This window comes from Ambystoma mexicanum, chromosome 4q, assembly GCF_040938575.1.
Source record: "Ambystoma mexicanum isolate Mex_15411 chromosome 4q, UKY_AmexF1_1, whole genome shotgun sequence".
NCBI classification, from domain to species: domain Eukaryota; kingdom Metazoa; phylum Chordata; class Amphibia; order Caudata; family Ambystomatidae; genus Ambystoma; species Ambystoma mexicanum.
Window position 1 is genome coordinate 259,694,817 of NC_090928.1, and position 19,102 is coordinate 259,713,918.

Here is a 19,102-nt window from a genome sequence, read left to right on the forward strand (position 1 = left end):
CAGCTCAAGAAGTGGTTGGAATTAGCTGTGCAGAGCAGGAACGATGATGGGAGGTAAGCGGCGAAGGTTCTTACCAAAATGGAAGTTATGTGGCCGCTGAGGAGTCATGCTCTCCATGTCCATGTGCAGAACAACCGAAAAGCACTCAATTCCGAGACGAGAACAAAAGCCTAAAGCCTGAGCGTAGGCCCTCCAAGTGATGTCCTGCTTTATCTGGACTGGAGTGTAAATGAACTGACAGTGGTTCTATGTCATGCTTCCAACTGGATGGAAGATGCATTTCAGCTTTCCTCATGAACAAATTAGCATGGAACACGCTAATATGCTAGCCAACATCAGAGCCAACACTCTTCGGTACACTATTGCCAGCACCATTGAAGGCAGTAAAAAGACTGCTGCTGTCTCTTGAATGCTTTGTATAATCTTCTGGCAGGGAGGGTCTGCCCTATACCCTGTCCCACCAGAAACGTTTGCAATTGAGGGTCTGAACCTGTACTAGTGATATTTTAAAATTCACAAATACACCAAAGCAATACACCAGATATAGGCTTTTTGGTTGGAAAAGAAGGGTATTGGAAGGAAAGGTTTCAAGTCATTCACACGAGCGTTGATATTTACCCCCTCTCAAGAAAGGATGCGGCTGCCAAACATGACCTATGTAAAAATCCAAGGAGCTAAGTTGAGACCGAAAAAAAGGATTCTTCACTGGAAACAGAAGCAAGACGGTGTGAACTAGAGTTACTTTTTGTGCGGAGGCCAGATGGAAAGGTGCATATAAGCATCCTGAAGATCTATAGCACACAGCCAATATCTCTATTGCAATACCGAGGGTACCAAAATCTTTCTCAAGGTAGAAAGAAATTGAAGTCGGGGACAAAGAGGATTGCTTGCAGGCTGGCTTTTGTCTTTCAGGATTGCAAGAAACAGGAGTAATAACTTTGTAATGTTGAACTTCTTCTATAGCCTCCAAATGAAGAAGCTCTTTTGCTCATCAGCGGAAGCAAAGGTTGAAGAGAAAAACCATTTGAGGTAGATTGCATTTTCCTCGCTTGAGAGGATGATGAAGAAAAGCTATCACTTCTGTGACATTTGTTATGTTGGTGGGATTGGAATCCTTTAAAGCCCAAGAACACTTTAGGTATCACAGATCTGAGAGCATGAGGCGGAACACTTGAAAGACATTTGCATGGACGTAGACTAGACTAATGTAGTTGTTAATGTACTGTTTTTCCTTGAAGAACTCCATGTAAGTGCACAGATCAATATTTTTCAGGCAGTCGAAGGGGAGAGGCTTCACATTTTCCAGCACTTCAGGAAAGAGTTGTGTTTATGAGCCATGCAAAGAGGCACATATTCCACCTAAGACATGTACATCTCTGGCACCGGAGTCTGCATGGTCAGGCACGTTATTCTCTGATATGTCCACACAAACTGATCTCTTTGGTCATCTGGCAAGAAGGTGTACATTACAAGCCACGAGGATGGTATCTACATTCACTTGCCCTTTGGAGTTGGGTAGTGAGGGAACTTCATTGAGATCTAGGGTAGAAAGCCTTGGCAACACCTGTGAATCATCAAGAAAATAAAGTTCCACACTACGGTGCTTGATGAGACGCATCAAGTCGATGCAGGACCTTTTGACAAATAAAGACTTTCTAGGTCTACATTATATGGTTTGAAAACAAATCCTGCAAATTGTCAGACTGCTTCAACTAAAAAGGTCCTTCTAGAAACAAAGGTGGGGACCTGAAAATTCCATGTAAAAAGCATTACATGTATGAATCGAATGCTCAATTTTCAAGGAACTGCAGACAATACTTGTAGAACTACTTTGTAGGGATCTGCATTGGCAAGTCTATTAGTCTTTGAAACCAGACTTATTTGGCATAGATTTACAGTTCAGTAAGCATGGCAATGAATGAAAGTGGAATACTCTCAGAAATAAAACATAAAACAAACATGCATGCTCAGAATATGCTCTCAGAGCGAGCAGGCAAAGCATGTTCAGTAAATAATGTGAAAAATTAGGTAAATATTTATGAGTAAATGCAAAAACATGGTTGCAGCAGAGACAAGGATGGGTCTTTTTTAGGGTTGTACCATTCTACTGTGGGCAATGTTTATGGAACTCCACTTCCAATTCTGGGAATGGTAAGTAATCGTAAATCTGGAGAGAGACTAACCCAAAACTACTAAAGGAATCCAGTGCATTAAACCACAACATGTTTGGTAATAAAATTAATATGGAATGTAAGAAGGGGACGAATGGAAAACACTTACCCGTTCCTTTACAATGTCAGAAATACTGGATTGATCTTTTCGCCTCGTCCTCATGGCAGGAGGAGAATACACATACTTAGAAGATACGTCTGGTTCTATGTTGATCGGCCACACAGGCTGACTTGTTTCACCAGCTAGAATACATGTAAAAAAATTATTAAAGGGAGTTCTTAACGTGATGGAAAGAGACATTTTTGCTAATAGGCGTAGCCTGCCTGCTATTAAATGATGGCTCGCCACCAAGAATAGCGGCCAATAGAAAGATTTACGGGGTTGGAGCAGTGAATGTCCACAAAAATTAAGTTTGGTAGACTGACTGAAATGTTTATGGTACTACACAACTCAATATCAACATATTACTAGACCTGTCAATCTAACTAGGATAATGGGTGATAGGTGCACTGCATCTTTCCAACAATGGTAGATTCGGAACACATTTTCTTGTTTTTTGACATTTTTAGTCTGCTGGTTTCTCAATGTATTGTTACACAAACATCTGAAATGTTGACGGCAGGAAGGCCAAATGCAGATTGAGAAGACAAAACACACTTTAGAAGCAACATTTATATTTTGCTCTAAATCAAGTTGATGCAGTAAATGGTATGACTAAGTCTATGGTACAAAGGCTGCACACAGTGTAAAGTAGCAGGGTATAGACTAAGGAAAACACCACATTATATTTCAGAATCCCAGGGCAACATGACTATTTGTCCAGCAACACAGCACTAGTCCCTTCTAAGAAACAGTGAAAAGTCTTCCATAACATGTGTAGAGGGGCTTTTTTGTTTGCAATACGGCTGCAGCTGTGTACTCTGCTTAGTTATGGAACACAATGTAATGTAAGTGGATTTTTATAGCACCCTTCGGCCACTTTTGGTGGCCTCACTGCACGTGGCTCTGTAAGAAAAGGGGGGTGGGGTGATTAGTTGGATAGTGGCAGAGGAGCAACCTGTTGTATTGATTAGAGCAGGTCAGAAGCACCCAGATCCTGTCCCAATCTGTTTCTATGGGTTTGGCAGAGACAATTCGAGAGTATATTAACGCTAGGGCTCAACATTTGTTAGACAGCACTTTGGTTATGGTTTGCTTCTGAGGTGGGAGATTGTGATAGGGCTAAAGACGAGAGCTTATTCATGACTCAAATTGATGTGCTAGCTGTAAGGAAGGCATGGTATCAAATAGTGAGACAGACACAAGTGACCACAGTTCAATGGTGTTTATTGAACTTAAACTGGGTTTGAAAAACGCCTATCTAATCCTAAATCTAAAGATGGCAGCCAACTACTACCATCAAATAATAACGCAGTCCTAGAGGTGGCTTGTCAAAATAGAAGGGCCTATGCTAATAAACCTATTGCCAATCCTTACTTATGAATACAAATGGTGAGGGAAACAATGTTAGCCAAAAGAAGTGTTCAAGAAATGATATGTCAGGATAGTTGAGTCGTTCGCTTCCCTTCCCCATGTTTACAGCACGGTACAAGGCGGCACACACTGGAGCATAGCACATACTCAGCATTTCTTAGCACGAGGATGCAGTTAAAAAATCTCAGTATCAGGACCTTCTGTGCCAAAATCTCTACGCCATTAAGAGACTCTTATTTCAGAGGGCCTGATGCGACAAACATTCAAAGTTCCTTTCTCCTCAGGATTCTCATATGCACAACTTCTCTGGTGATTCACTGTTCACCCGGGTCCCCCTCTGCCAGGCCCAGACCCACTTTAACACAAAACCTTCGATTTGTCTCCCTCCAACGGGCTTGGACTAAGTTTATCTAATTTCACAAACTTTCTTTAATGTATCAAAATCAAAGACTTTCGACTGTGCAAAGGATTTTGCTTGGCCCGTCGCAGGATCACTTCGATTCACAATTCTTAGTTCTCTTCTTAATTCAACCCTTTAACTTTCACTTCTGCCACTTTTCAGCTAGATTCCTTACAGACTCCTTCGATTGAGCACCCATGCGGTCCCGGACCACTCTGTCAAAGGCATTGCATCTTGCTTTTCAAAGTTCAAACACTCACCAGCAGTTCAGCTTTTACTTGTGTCTTTTATCACACGTTTTAACAATGTTCATTCCAGCGCTCGCCATACAATGTTCCGGCTTGCAACCTTGGCTTCAACACAGACCGGTCTTGTATCAGTGTCCCCAACTCACCAGCTGTGTTGGTTTCACTGATGTGGCTTGGTTCTCTGAGCCAAGGACAGTACCACGGCGGCTGCTGCTTCTCCCGGCCTTGATCAGTGACGCGGGAGGTAGCTTCGACACAATACAGGATTCTTTAGCCTGGTTTCCTGGTATTATGCTTTCTAATCTCGAGGGATCTTGAAAGTAATGGTTTCCCGTTGGAAATGTCAAGGGAACCTCCCTCCTTGCGATCCCCTCCTGTTTTGCCATCTTTCTTCTCTCGTTCAGCTGCCGTCTCGAAGCTGCTGTTTCCTCATGTGCTTTTCCTCGCTCAGAGTGTGCTTTCGTGCTGCGCCTTTCATCCATGTGGGGAAACTCAATGGAAGTCAGGTGTGAGTGATGGCCAGTGATTGCCTGACCTTGCCTGACCATTGTATTGGGACACATCAGGTATACTGCACGGGTGTTAGTCTGTTTTCTCCCCGAGCAGGCTCTCAGTGTGAAAGTGTTAATGCAGGAAAAGGGGGTGGGGGATAGTGTTCCTACGTATCCTATCTGATAGGATGGGGTAAAGGTGTTAAAGGAAAGAGGGATACCGCGTCTCACCATCCGGCGTTCCAATCAGTGGGATTGGACCCCTCACCCAGGTGATCCTCCAATTTCAATGTTTTTCACACTGCCGCTGTCAATTCTTCCCTCTCTCTCTCCGATTCATGTGAAAAAACGCAAGGATCTGTGAATAAGTACATGAGGGGAGGCGGGCAGTCCGGAAACTCTATTCCTTACAATCAGCTACATGCTAAGGGTTATGAAAGGCAAGAGCTTTATTTTCAGAGAAAGGGCTGCTTAAAATTTGAGAAGCACAGACACCCATTTAACCATCCTTAGAATTTTGTGGGTGCTGTTCGGCAGCCTGCAAGATGGCTGCTTCTTCCTGAGCTCCGCAGCTTGCTGCGCCATAGGGAACCAAGCTGCACCTCACTGAGGAGGTCCAACAAGGCCGAAACATGTCTGGGGTTGCTTGTGTTTCTGTGCAGAGGGGACCTGGCCTAGCAGTTCGGGCTGGGCTGCTACCATTGGTGGCGGCAGCTGACTGATTTGCATACGGCTGGAACCATTTTGTAATGGCACAGACGGGCTAAAAAACAGTGGTATGGAAGGTTGCCCAGAGCAATGCCAGTGGTTCAGATTCATTCAAAACCTTCCACCCATCACTTTTGTGGCCACTGCCGCACCTTCTACGCAGCCGAAAGACAGCTGTGGTGCCCGTGGGTCACATAACCTGAGGCAGCAAGGAATGAAGGAGTGGGGAGGGATGGAGAACGCCGCGTCTGGGCATTGCGGTGTGCCGGCGTCCTCCTCCATGGCACGGAGAGGCCAGCCACGGATCCGGGCAGTGGAGCGTGCCCACTGCTGTACCTGGCTCGCTGATGCTGGGCGTGCCGGTATAGGCTCCGGGCTAGTGTAGGAAGTGCTGCACATCATCCTGGAGCCGGGTGGCAGGGCCGTGGAGTGAAGGCCCCCCTGGCTACATTGTTGTAATGCAGGAGAGCCCGCAGATCCCCCCCCCCTCCCACTCACTGTACTGCAATAAGGATCCAGGACTGAACTATGGATGCCTGGAGGTGTGTGGTGGCCCCCCGGGACTGAATTCGGGATGTGGTGGATCCGGGCCCTTAATGCACTGGCAAATCCAGATAATAGACTGAAGAGCCTGGCCACAGCCAGGAGGCTGTAGCCATCAGTTTGGAACTGGCTACACAACTTTATTACACCCTTTGGGGTCAGACACTAGTACACAGCGTTGGTCCTACTGAGGGGGATGGCGGGTATACCTCTGAGAACGCAGGTACGGATTGGAGGCACATGTGGATTGGCTGCTGTGGACTGGGCCTGGGGCCCTGGAGTGCCCCATTCAGGTCAATGAAGCCTTTGAGGGACAGGAGAAGATGACATAGTAGGGTTCAAAGCGCAAATGCCCTCCATATCCAAAGATCTTGAACGGGCCCTGCAATGCTGTGACTATCTGGAAGCGAGCTACAGACGCAACAATATACGGCTGGTGGGCCAGGCCGGATGGATTTGGCAGAGGGCCAATGGAAAATGCAGTGGAGGCCCTCCTCAAGGAACTGCTGCAAGACCCACCTTTTTTGTCACCCTTTGTAGTGGAGCACGCCTACCAATCGCAGGCTACGAAGCCCAGGCCCTGGGCCCCACCAGGCTGGTGATTGTACGATTGCTAAACTATCGTGACTGAGACCTCGTATTGCGCCGGGCTAGGGAGAAAAGCCCCCTCTGTTATGAGTGTGCCACTGTCATGATCTCTGCTTCCAAAAGGTCAGGGTTTTCCCAACTCCCTTGGAAGCAGATCCATAACCCAGGTTCCGAGTGCCAACCAGTCCCAATTGGGACCTTTTGGACCCAGTCCTGGCGCCAGTGGCACCAGGCTCATAAATATGCCCAGTCCCAGCGCTGGAAGCGCCGGGCTCATAATGCTTGGGTGGACTTACCTTCAGCAGACCATGCTGCTTACCTGCCTGCCAGTTGAGCCTCTGATCCTCTTCTGTTTGGAACTACTTTTCCTGTTGGGTGGGGGTGGAGCCACTCCCTAGATTCAGAACACTGGAACTCTTCTGGAAGGCAGGAACTCTTTTCTTACCAGGAACTCTTTTCTTACTTAGGCGTGGCTGTGGAAGGAGACACCTAAGCACTACAGGAGGCTATTTAAACCACACCCGGTGGATGAATCTTGCTTTGCGTTATTCTGCAACCTCTGCAGCAGAACGCTCATCGTGTCTTCTGCATCCGGTCCTGGGCCTAAGGAAAAAGGCTTACCATCCTGAATCCAGTCTTCAGCAACACCTATAAAGGCAAGAACGAACAGGTTAGCATTCCGGCATCTGAAAGGCAAAGGTTTACCATCCTGAATCAAGTCTTCAGCAACACCTATAAAGACAAGAAAGAACAGGTTAGCATTCCGGCATCTGAAAGGCAAAGGCTTACCTACTCTTCGTGCGCTCCAGAGGCCTTCGGCGCTGCATCCCGCATCTGAAAGACAAAACAAGGTGCGTTTAAAGACATTGGGGAACTTTAATACTCACGTGCCATTACTCCTTTCCACATCTAATCCAGTGGGTATTCCGGCACCCTGCAGCCGCTCCGAACTCGTACCTGCAAAATAAAAAGACAGTTAGAGCGCATAGTGAAGCAGGCAACAAGCGCTTACTTACGCGCTTCCAGGCGCTTCTATTCATCACACGGGCTCCATCTTCAACTCACTTCAGCCCGTCATCCGCCATCGCCGGAACCCTGCAAAACAAGAGACATCATTACTAAAGACTTTAAAGACATTTGAATGACTCGAAACTTACCGTTCGTGCAGTAAACGACGGACAGCAGTCCTCTGAAGTCAAGAGGCCGGCGCTACCTATCCAGTGAAGAAACTGGTTACAGCACCCTGCCCCGAGGCAGATGGAGAGCTCGGCATTCACTTACCTAAGACATCTTACTCTACACGTCAGGCATACAGTGCACAGAGGTCCAGCCCAAAGAGCCAACCGGGTGCTACACATCACCTTTGAAGATACGGTAGTCGCCCAGTCAAGACCGACGCCTCTGCGAGAATCAGGTGAGCGTTACAGCCACTATACACATATACTCTGACTTTTCCACTGCAGTCCAGATTGAACGTCGAACATTCATAGGAGTTAAAGAGCTGCTTAAGGGACAGTCGGTACAGTACACAATGCTCTTACCAGCGCAGCTAAGATTCCAACATGAAGGAAAAATCATTCTTTACAATACCCGAGGAGGCAGTGGCGTATATTGAAGCCAACATTCCCCTTCCCCGCCGGAACAATGAAGAGGAGATGGGCACTTCGAACACTTGAACATTCCAGTGACCAATCCGATTCTGAAGGGGAGTCATGGGCTATCTCCGAGCACTGATTGAAGAGCGTGTCTGTATACGGTCAGTTTTGTATCTACGTTTCAAGACTATGTATTGGGTACTGCAATGTACGATTCTGATTTTCTATCCGGTCAGTTGGTGGAAGGTGTTGGTGACGTGGGCGAACGGAAGATTCAGTAACAGTTCCCCGCAAAATTGCATTATGTTTGCATGTTATGTTGGGATTCAACGAGTTCAGGAGCGAACCCTTAAAGTTGGGAATGGGAGGGATGACATCACCCTGTTTTGGGGCGGAGGAGGGAATCTGGTTTGGGGATGAAAAGTTCTAAAAAAATGCCTTGGCAGACAATTGAAAGGTAATCAGCGTTAGGGTGGTAAAAAAAGAAAATACACCTAATGGGTGGAGACATTATGCAACTTAGGACTCATAGGGGGGGCATGATGGTGGCGATTAACCTACTTAGTTGGAATGTCAGAGGGCTGGGTAACTATACAAAGGTCAGGCAAATAATGTAGGCATCAAGCAAATATCCTATTTCTTCAGGAGACGCACACTGTTGCATCAACTAATCAATAGATAGCGGTCTCCTGGGGCACTAATAGGTTCTACACATCCTACTCAACCCAGTCTAGAGGAGTGTTGATCTTGATGCATATGACCCTCAGGTTTACACTCAAGGCAACCCAAATTGACCCAGAGGTCAGGTATGTGATAGTGCGCAGGGTACTGGAGGGAGATGAAGTGTTGCTTGTTAACTCATATGGGCCGAATACAGACTTGTATGACTTTTATGAGAATATTGCTGATATAATCTACTTATTCCCATTGACTCCTGTAATCTGGGAGGTGGGGGGCATGAACTGTATATTGGAACAATGCATGGATTCTACTGGGACAGCCCCTAAGATAGCATCTAGGGCCAGTCAGAGTCTGAATGGCCAGATGGAGAAGCTTAAGCTGCAGGATGTGTGGAGAACACTACACCCACATGATCGACAATACACAATCTATTCTTCCGTGCACGATATGTCCTCTTGCATTGACATAATATTGGCCACACAACAATAGGTGGGAAGTAGGTTACTATCCTCCCCCGCACACTATCGGATCATTCCCCAGTTATCATGATTACCATGGGCATGTGCACCTACAACCGAGTGGCGTGGCGATTTAAGTCAGAGGCGTTACAAGACATGGTATTTAGATCAGACATGGAGGATGACATCCGCACCTATTCTACTCATAACCTGCCGGAGGCCAGGTGCCACATTATGGTATAGCTGGCAAAGTGTACATCAGGGGGATGGCAATGTCTAAGGAGTTTGGCGTCCTTAAGACCATCCGGCGAGAGCTGGCGGACTGTGAGCTCCGGCTTAAAGAGTTGGAAAATACATACGCAGCCAGGCCTGACCCGGCGGTTAGGGCGGAAATACATACTACACTAGAGTAGTTTCAGGCCCATGCACAGAGGGAAGTCAAATACTTGGTGAATCTGGCGGCCGCAAGGCACTATGGGGAGGGAGACGGGCCAGCGTCCAGCTCGGCTGTACAGACCAAAAAGGGCACCCCTCGTGTGGACGTGATTCTAGATGAGCAGGGAGAAAGTAGAAACTTGGATCGAGAAATCCTTACAGTTATTAATAGCTTTTATGCATCTCTATATTGGGCCAAGCTGCCTCGTGGGATGCATGCTATTGAGTCCCTACTCGAGGGTGTGGCAGGCGCTAGGGAACAGATTAACATTCCATTCACAATCGAAGTTATGAGCGTGATTAGAGATCACCCCAAAGGGAAGGCCCTCGGGCCAGATGGGTTGACTGCTGAATTGTATGTGATATGTGGAGCACTGTTGGCCCCTCCCCACCCCATCTGCTGAGGAAGAAGCACTGAGCAACGCAGTTCTGCCTGAACCACTTTGGGAGGCCATCATCACAATCCTTCTGAAGCCAGGCAAACCCACTAATGATTGCGGGTCATACAGGCCCCTGTCAGGCAGGATTCGTCTGTGGCGATCCACAGTGCAGGTCATTCAATGTCATGTCCCGCTTGACACCGGTGACCTCTGCCATAGCGTTGCACTGGAGGCACAGAAGGACTTCGATATGGTCTCATGGGAATATATGTTTGTCATCTTAGATAAATGTGGGCTTGGGAATAACATGATCCAATTCATTAAGCTGTTATATGCGCATCGAACAGCTAAAGTACTAGTTAACTCACAACTCTGACCCGTTGCAATGGGGAAGAGGCACGGACCAACGCTGCCCCCTCTCCACTCTGTTATTTGCTTTTTCCATTGAGCCTATGGTCGATATGGTTAGGGAGCGCCATAGGAGTAGAGAGATGAACAATTTACTCTCTTACCTGGTAACGTTCTTTCCATGGGATGGTCCGACGACGTATTCCATATCCATGACAGTAATCACCACAGCTGTGCTGCTTCGGAACATTTTCGGCGTCTGCGTCAATGACGTCGATACGCTGTCCTCGAGGGCCTCCGTCGAGCCGACGTCACCGGACGTTATAAGTAGGACGCACGACGCCCGTAGCCTCAGTTGTAGTTTTTTCCCCAGAACGTGTGGCACCAATCTTCTGCCAGTATGACCACAGAAAGCCTTGTGGAAACGTAAGCTGCAATCGCATAAGAAATTCTGTAGCGGGGTAGGCAGGGAAGGAGCGATATGGAATACGTCGTCGAACCATCCCATCGAAAGAACGTTACCAGGTAAGAGTAACTTGTTCTTCGAGGAGATTGGGACCTCCGACGTATTCCATATCTATGACAGACTCCCAAAGCAGTACCAACGTAAGGAGGTGGGAAAAGAATTTAGAATACAGAAATTTAGAATGCCCTATCAAATTGCAGAGTAAAGGACCGCCTTGCCAAAGGCCAGATCCTGCCAATGGATAGAATCTAGGGAGTAGTGTCGTACAAAAGTATGGACCGAAGCCCATGTGGTTGCTTCACAGATGTTACAAATAGGAACACCCCTCAGCAGGGCAGTAGAGGCAGCCATACCCCCTAGTAAAAGGGGCCCGTAAACCTACTGGAGGGTCCTTACCCGCCAAGCGGTAACATTCAGAAATTGCCAAGATAATCCATCTAGACAAAGTCTGCTTAGTAACAGCTTGTCCCAAACACCTTCCAGCGTAACCAATAAAGAGCTGATCGTCCACTCTGACCAGGGACATGCGTGAAATATAGAAACTTAAAGCTCTCCTAGGATCCAACCTATGGAGCCTCTCCTCTTCCTTACCAGGATATGGAGGAGGGTAAAACGCCGGAATAACAACCTTCTGGCTTAAATGAAATTCCGACACCACCTTCGGAAGAAAGGAAGGACCCCGTCCTTATGAAACACAGTGAAGGGTGGCTTAACTGAAAGTGCCTGCAACTCACTCACTCTTTGAGCGGAAGTGACCACAAGTAAAAAATACAGTTTTAAGTGTTAACAGTCTCAAAGGACAAGAATGTAAAGGCTCAAATGGAGCACCCATTAGGAATTTTAGAACAAGGTTCAAATCCCAACCAGGCACCTGCAAAAGTGACGGCGGGAATACGTTAGTGAGCCCTTTGAGAAACTGAGAAATTAAAGGAATTTTGAAATAAGAACACTCCTCAGACAAGCGCTTAAAGATGGACAACGCCGCCAGGTAACCTTTAATGGTACCCACTTGCAAGCCCTTGTGGGCTAACCCTGCACCAGTCGCAGAACTTTCTCCAACGGCAACGGTTCAGGGACTTTGTTGCTGGCCGTCTGGCCTAAAGCAACACCTCCATCACGTCTTCAGGGAGGTCCCAATCCTTATACCTCAACCTTTCAGAAGCCAAGCGTGAAGGTTGAGGGATCTGACCTCTGGATGGAGAACCTGACCCCCCTCCCGTGAGAGCAGATCGTCTCGGTAGGGAAGACGACGTGGAGGGCAGATGGACAAGTCGAGAAGGTCCGGGTACCACGTCCTCCAGGCCCATGCCGCAGCAATGAGGATCACCGAACCTCCGCAGTACTGCAGTGGGAAGGACCACTCCACCACAAACGCGTCGCCTAAGGGTCCTCTTAGAGGAAATTCCCGTGAGCAGAATCGCACTTCGGGTTGACACTGGAGGCGAAGAGGTCCACTTGAGGGGTTCCCCAAAGGGCGAAGATCTCCAGGAGAATCTCCTGAGCCAGCTCCCACTCGTGAGAGATCGCGCTCTGCTGGCTCAGAGCGTCCGCCATCTCGTTTTCATCTCCGGCCAGATGAACTGCCGAGATCGAAATTTCCCACTGGATGGCCCAGAACCCGAGCTGCATCGCCTCCCTGCACAGGGGAAGTGACCCTACCCCCCCCCTTTTTGTTGAGGTAGTGCATGGCCACTGTGTTGTCCGTCAGAATCAGGACATTCTTTCCTCGCACAGTCGGCAGAAAAGCCTTCAGGGCAAGCCTGACGGCCCTCAGCTCCAACAGATTGATATGGAGTCTGGACTCCGACGGAGACCAACGACCGCTGACTGTCAACTCGTTGGCATGAGCTCCCCATCCCGTGAGGGATGCGTCTGTCACGATCGTCACCTCTAGCCAGTGTAGCCAAAATGGAGCCCCCCCTCATCAGATTGCCTTTGACGGCCCACTACAGAAGGTCCTGGGCGACGCACCTGAACGGGGTCCGACATCCTGCCAGAGGACTGTGACCACTGCATCTTGAGAGCCCATTGCAGAGATCTCATCCGCAACCTGGCCTCTGGCACCAGAAGAATGCAGGATGCCATGAGGCCGAGCAACCTCAAGAACTCGAACGCCGGGAAAGTCTGGGCATGTTGAAACTTGTGCACAATCTGCTGAATGTGATGAGCCCTCACCTGAGGAGGAAAACAATGCCCCAGGGACGTGTCAAGCACTGCTCCGATGTACTGGAGCTGCTGAGTTGGCGTCAAGTGGGACTTCTTTAAGTTGAGGGAGAAGCCCCGCTTGTGAAGGGAGTGGTAGGTGATGGACAGATGATCCAGGACTTGCTCGGGAGAGCGCGCCCTGATCAACCAATTGTCCAGGTAGGGGTAGACGTGAATCCCCCCCTTTCCTGAGATACGCTGCCACCACCACGAGCTTGGTGAAGACCCTCGGGGCGGAGGTCAATCCGAACGGCAGGACCTGAAACTGAAAGTGCGAGTCGCCAACCGCGAACCTCAGGTACTTCTTGTACTTGGGATGGATCGGCACATGAAATTAAGCGTCCTTGAGGTCGAGTTACACCAACCAGTCCTGAAGTTGAAGGGCCTGGAGAACTTGAGAAAGAGTAACCATCTTGAACTTGTCCTTCCTGAGGAGCTTGTTCAAACCGCACAAGTCCATGATGGGTCTCAATCCCCAGTCTTTCTTCAAAATCAAAAAATAAGGGGAATACCATCCCTTGTTCCTCTCCGCTACAGGCACAAGTTCTACGGCGCCTTTCTCCAGCAGGGATTGAATTTCCTGCGCAAAGAGCGGATCCGGACTCTTCAAAGAGAGATTCCCTGGTGGATTGTCTTGAGGCCTCTGCCGGAAAGGAAGACAGTAGCCGTGGGCTATGATCTCCAGAACCCACACATCTGAAGTAATGGCACGTCACTCTGCCAGCCTTCCCCCAACAGGCGAACCATGGGACATGGCCTCATGACTGAGCTGAAGCGGCTGCGGCAGTGCAATGAGGTAACTGCCCGAGCGGCCTTGGCACCTCGAGTACCCTGTTTTCCACCTCTGGCACTCCTACGGTGGCCCCTTTGACTTGCAGCTCCTCTCGAGTAATATCAAAAGGAACCTCCCCTCCATTGCTGTCCCCTAGGACAAAAAGGCGTATGTTGGCGAAATGAAGCGATCTACGACTTCGCTGCAGCTTTGGAGGTCTGCAACCTTCTCAAGGCTCTCGTCAGCCTTGCTGCCAAAAAGATGTTCACCATCAAAGGGCATGTTGAGAAGCCGGGTTTGCACATCAGGAGCAAACCCCGACTTCCGCAACCACGCAAACCTGCGTATTACGGTGCTCGTCGCCATGGACCGGCTGACCCAATCTACCATGTCCAGACCCGACCGAACGGACTCACACATGGCATCCTTGCCATCCTGCACGATAGCAAGAAAACCATCCCGTTCCTCCCCTTCGGGAATATGTTCAGCCGCTAAGGAAATACAGTTCCACAGAGTGTGTGTGAAACGTGAAAAGGCACATACGGAGTTGGCTGCCTGAAGAGCCATACTCCCTGAAGAAAACACCTTCGCCCAGCCGTCAAAACGTTTGTCGTCCCTATCAGGAGGGATGGTAGGGTACGACGCCTGCTTTGCGGGGGCCGTAGCCGCATGCACCACCAAACTCTACGGAGTAGGGTGCGTGGTCATGTAGCAGGGGTCGCCACTGGCTGGGCGATATTTCTTCGGCAAGGACTTGCTCACTGCTGGGAGACTCTCCAGAGAAGTCCAAGCCGCAGCCACCCTTCTCTGCAAGGCCATATAGAATGGCAGCACTGGGTCAGTTGGTGGACCTTGGTCGAGGATATCAGTCAGGTCATCCTGCTGAAAATCCCCAGGGGGTTGCAGACCACCCCAGGTAATCCGTGACCCTCGACATCAGGTGCCGATATGAGGACTCGGCATGCGTGCCAGGCTCAGGCCTACCAAACTCCACCTCCGGAGAGGTGTCTAGACCACTGGCGTCGTGCAATGACTGACGCAGGTCCTCAAGTTGGCTATGACCAGAAAGGTGGTCATCAGGAAACTCTGCAGGAACCTCACCTTCCTCAGACCCCTCATCCACCTCAGAAATATAATCCAGAGGCCGGAAGGAGAGTACAGAAAAAGGAACAAAGACATGTTTAGCCTTGGCCAGAGCCTTTCTGGGGGGTTCCACCGTGCCACAGGGAACCTCCGACAAAGCCGCCTCGAAAGGCGTTGATGGAATCGGTATCGGCGCTGACAGCTTTGATGGCGTCGATGACTTCCTCGGAGGCGGAGCCTCGAGAGAGTCCGTCGACGACCTCGGCGCTGCAGGCGTCGATGTCTTCTTCAAAGACTTCACAGTTTCTCGCGGTCTCAAGTGCGTCGAGGACCGGGACCTGGAACGGGCATGTCTAGAGCGACCATCCTTGTCCGACTGGGACCTTGAAGGCGCCTGGTGGTCGCGACGACCGCTCGAGCCCGAAGGCGTACGAGCAGCGTCTCTTGAGCGGTCAAGGCCGGCGTCTTTCGACGGCGTGGACGGACCAGAGCCCTGCGATTGGAAAATCACCAACATCTCCTTTCGGAAGGAATCCCATTCCTCAGGAGTGGAATGCTTGTTGGGACAAGCAACCCGCCGACGGGCGGAGTCCTCGGACGAGGAAGGCGACCGTGATGGCACTTCCTGGAGTGCCTCAAAGAGGCAGAAGAATGGCGGGACCGACTCCCAGACCGAGAACCCCCGGACTCACGACGACGATGCATAGTCGCCCCTCGAATCATCCGTCGAAAGACCAGTGGAGTGTGACTTCCGGCGCTTGGCCACCTTACCGACCGACAGCTTCTTCTTACGCTCCTGCAAGGCCTTCGATGTGAGCGATTGCCAGTCGACACAGTCATCCGTATCGTGGTCCTCCCTGAGGCACCAGAGGCAAGCGTTGTGCGTGTCCGTCAGCGACATCTTGGACCAGACACTTCTTAAAACCGGACCGCGTGGTGGAAGAAGCCGAAGACGACATAAGAAACAGGTTCGAAGAACCGAAAGAACAGGATTCAGTAGAACCGAGGCGCGCCGAGATCTCCGAAGCGAACACATTCGCGGAAAAAACGGAACTGAGGCTACGGGCGTCGTGCGTCCTACTTATAACATGGGGTGACGTCAGCTCGACGGAGGCCCTTGAGGATAGCGTATCGACATAGAACATTTTCCGAAGCAGCACAGCTGTGGTGATTACTGTCATAGATCTGGAATACGCCGGAGGACCCAATCCCCTCGAATAGGTTATTTGGAACCCCGGAGATCATGTCCCTATACGCTGATGACATGCTGTTCTATGTCAGAGACCCCCTTGAGAATTTCAACCCAATCATACAATACGTCACAGAGAACTATTCAAAATCTGAAATATTTCCTCCAACAGACAGCACAGCTAGGTCTCAAGGGACATACCCCTTGAAGTGCCACCGGATGGGTTCCGATATTTGGGAGTTCAGGTGGCTAGAGACAGGGGATCCCTGCTTGCCCTCAATTATAAAGCACACGTGTGCGCAGTGTGTTTTGGTGAGCCTGAGCCTGCCCAGGCTCTTTTCTGCTGCTACTGCCTTTGTGACTTTGGGAAGTCTGTTCTCTAGTTCTACTACTACTTCCAGGAGGAAGCAGTATATAATCCCCAGCACACGCGGAGCGCGCGGTGTGCGCAGTGTGTTTTGGTGTTCTGGTTTCGGGCGAGGGTGAGGGCCTGAGGGCCCGTGTGCCTGCCATAATGGATGGATCTTTGCACAAACGCGGGAAAATAGGTACCTGCGGAGACCGCTTGCCCTCCCCTCCACACACAAGACTGCAACTGCGACGCTGGAAGTCTGCCTCCGTCTCTGCCTCCACATCTAACCTGACTGACGCGAGCACTTGCCCACGTGTAAGTACTAAACTGTCTAGATATAATGAGCACTTGTCACACAATCTGGCCTCTGATGTGAGCAAGCAGACACTGAGTGCGACGTCACAATGCATGGCGAGCGATGGGAGGGCCGAGCTAGAGGAGAGTGAGCGAGCGCCTAGCGGCCATCGGCATAGCGGCCTCATGGACGACCGCGTGAGATTGGGGATCCCCTCCCACCTAAGAAAGGGTGAGTTACCCCTGGGTGGTGTCGGAGTCGCTTCTGCTCCGGGTTATTCTAGGGATAGCCCCTCTCCCCCCAAGTCCCTGACTGCCGCTTTAGTCAGCTGGACGGTGCTCGACCACACGGGCAGCTCAGTGAACTCCGTGAACACAGAGCGTCGCAAAACACAGACACGGAGTGCCCTCACCTGTGGCCGCTCCCTCGCATGCGCCTGTTGCCATGCCTGTAGATTCACCTGAGGCTGATACCCGCAATACTGAGATTGCAGAGACTGAGGTCGCGGCAAGGCTGAGCCCAAGCTCTCTGAATGCTGTAATTCCCACTGATGCCCACTTCCTAAATTCTCCCTCAAACAAACCACCCAAACTGATGGTTTTGGCGTGGCGTGTCCACAATAAGAGAGGAGGCCCAAAAAACGGTAGCGGTGTTGACAGCTCGGCCATAACCTGGAAAGAGGCCTTTCCGTCAGAGCTATGCTCTTCAGCACTCCCGTCCATTAAGAAAGCACATGGTCCCTCCTCATATGGAACGGATGAACTAGACTCTGCGAAGACGAACACCGTGCTAGAAGATGAAGTATTCTGCCCCCTCGACAAGCACTTAGCTGACTCCGACAACGGATGCGGGTCGCTAACATCCTATAAAAATAGAAGAGGCTCGATAGAAGTCGCAAACAAAACTCCGCAAGACTTCTCTCAAACAAACAAAGCCTGCATCTTCACACCGAGAGGAGACCGGAGTCAAACTGATCAGCAGACTCAGCGGACGCCCTTGGCACATAGCCATGAGACGCAGCCAGGAGACGTCTGGTCTACCACAAAGCTCGATGCTCTGCATAACTGGAAAATTGCTCTCCAAAATGAAGAAAATGCTGCCTGTCCGGATTCACCCCGTATAGCATGCTCTCAGGCTCGTGCTTCACAAAGACAGAGAACTGCAACAACACATTCAACTAATTCTAGAAGTGTCAGACAAAATCTGGCATACAACATTCGTGTAAGTGACACTCATGTCTTTAACTCATCTTCCTCTGAGTCCTGTTCAACTGCCTCCTCAATCATAGAACGTGACTTTCCAAAAGTCAGGAGATCTAAATCTCATTTACTCAAAAAAGATTGCAATTCAAAGGTCAGGCTCGATGCGGACATCACAAAAGACCTACAGTCGGTCTTAATGTCAGCAACTGGAATTTCGCTTGCTCCATTTCTAAAACTGTACGAGCAATTAAATGACAATGTGAAGGATCTAACAACATTAGTGGCGCTCATGAATTCAAAATTAATCAACATGGAGAAAGATTTGCGCACCGAAAGAAAGGACAATGGAGCAATAAAAACAAACTTGACCTCCGCCCTGCAAACCCTAACAGAACAGAAAGAAAGCAATAAATTGGATAAAAAGCTTCTAGCAGAGGTCGCGAAAGAAGCCCTTAGCGTGCTAAGGCATCGACACTCGATGACACAGGACTCAAACCAACAACCTAGCAGGGACCACTTAGCTGCTCAACAAATCACTAAGGTTCATCTGCCCACGGAAAATTCCGCTCACATTATAATGAATAATCGCTACATAGACCCTGGCGCGCTGGTGCTCCATCCCAACATGGGCGTCACGGATACAACTAATAACTCTGAAGAAACCACGGAAATACAAGAGAAAAATGCCCCAATAACGCAGACCTGTCGGGAGGCCACCTTTCTGAGAAGTGAAAAAAGTTCGCCGGATCCTCTAGTTCCTTATTCTCGGAGCATCCAAGGCTCACAACTTGAGCTGGAGAAATCTACGAATGAGGGCTTGGGCCCTAGCCTTGGAAGCATAAACACCAAAGCATCTACCCAAATGAGCTTTGCCAGCGTCCTGCAAAGCAGTAAGGCCTCTAACAATTTGGCGACCTTGGATCCGCAAAAACCCTCCTCGTCGGGCTCTCTGACTGACACGTGTGTCTCTCGCACACCTGAGGTGATTTTAATTCCGGACACCACGGAGCCCAAAATT

The 19,102-nt window shown here is 49.6% G+C and overlaps 1 protein-coding gene across 2 annotated transcripts in view; it reads right to left on the reverse strand.

Moving 5' to 3' along the window:
* AHCTF1 (AT-hook containing transcription factor 1) overlaps positions 1-19,102 on the reverse strand; it is a 2,174,249-nt gene that overhangs the window by 105,530 nt on the left and 2,049,617 nt on the right. For both annotated transcript variants that reach the window (XM_069607832.1, XM_069607831.1), the window contains one exon: positions 2,281-2,414. In XM_069607832.1, the coding sequence (XP_069463933.1) occupies positions 2,281-2,414 (134 nt within the window). The remainder of the gene's footprint in view (positions 1-2,280; positions 2,415-19,102) is intronic.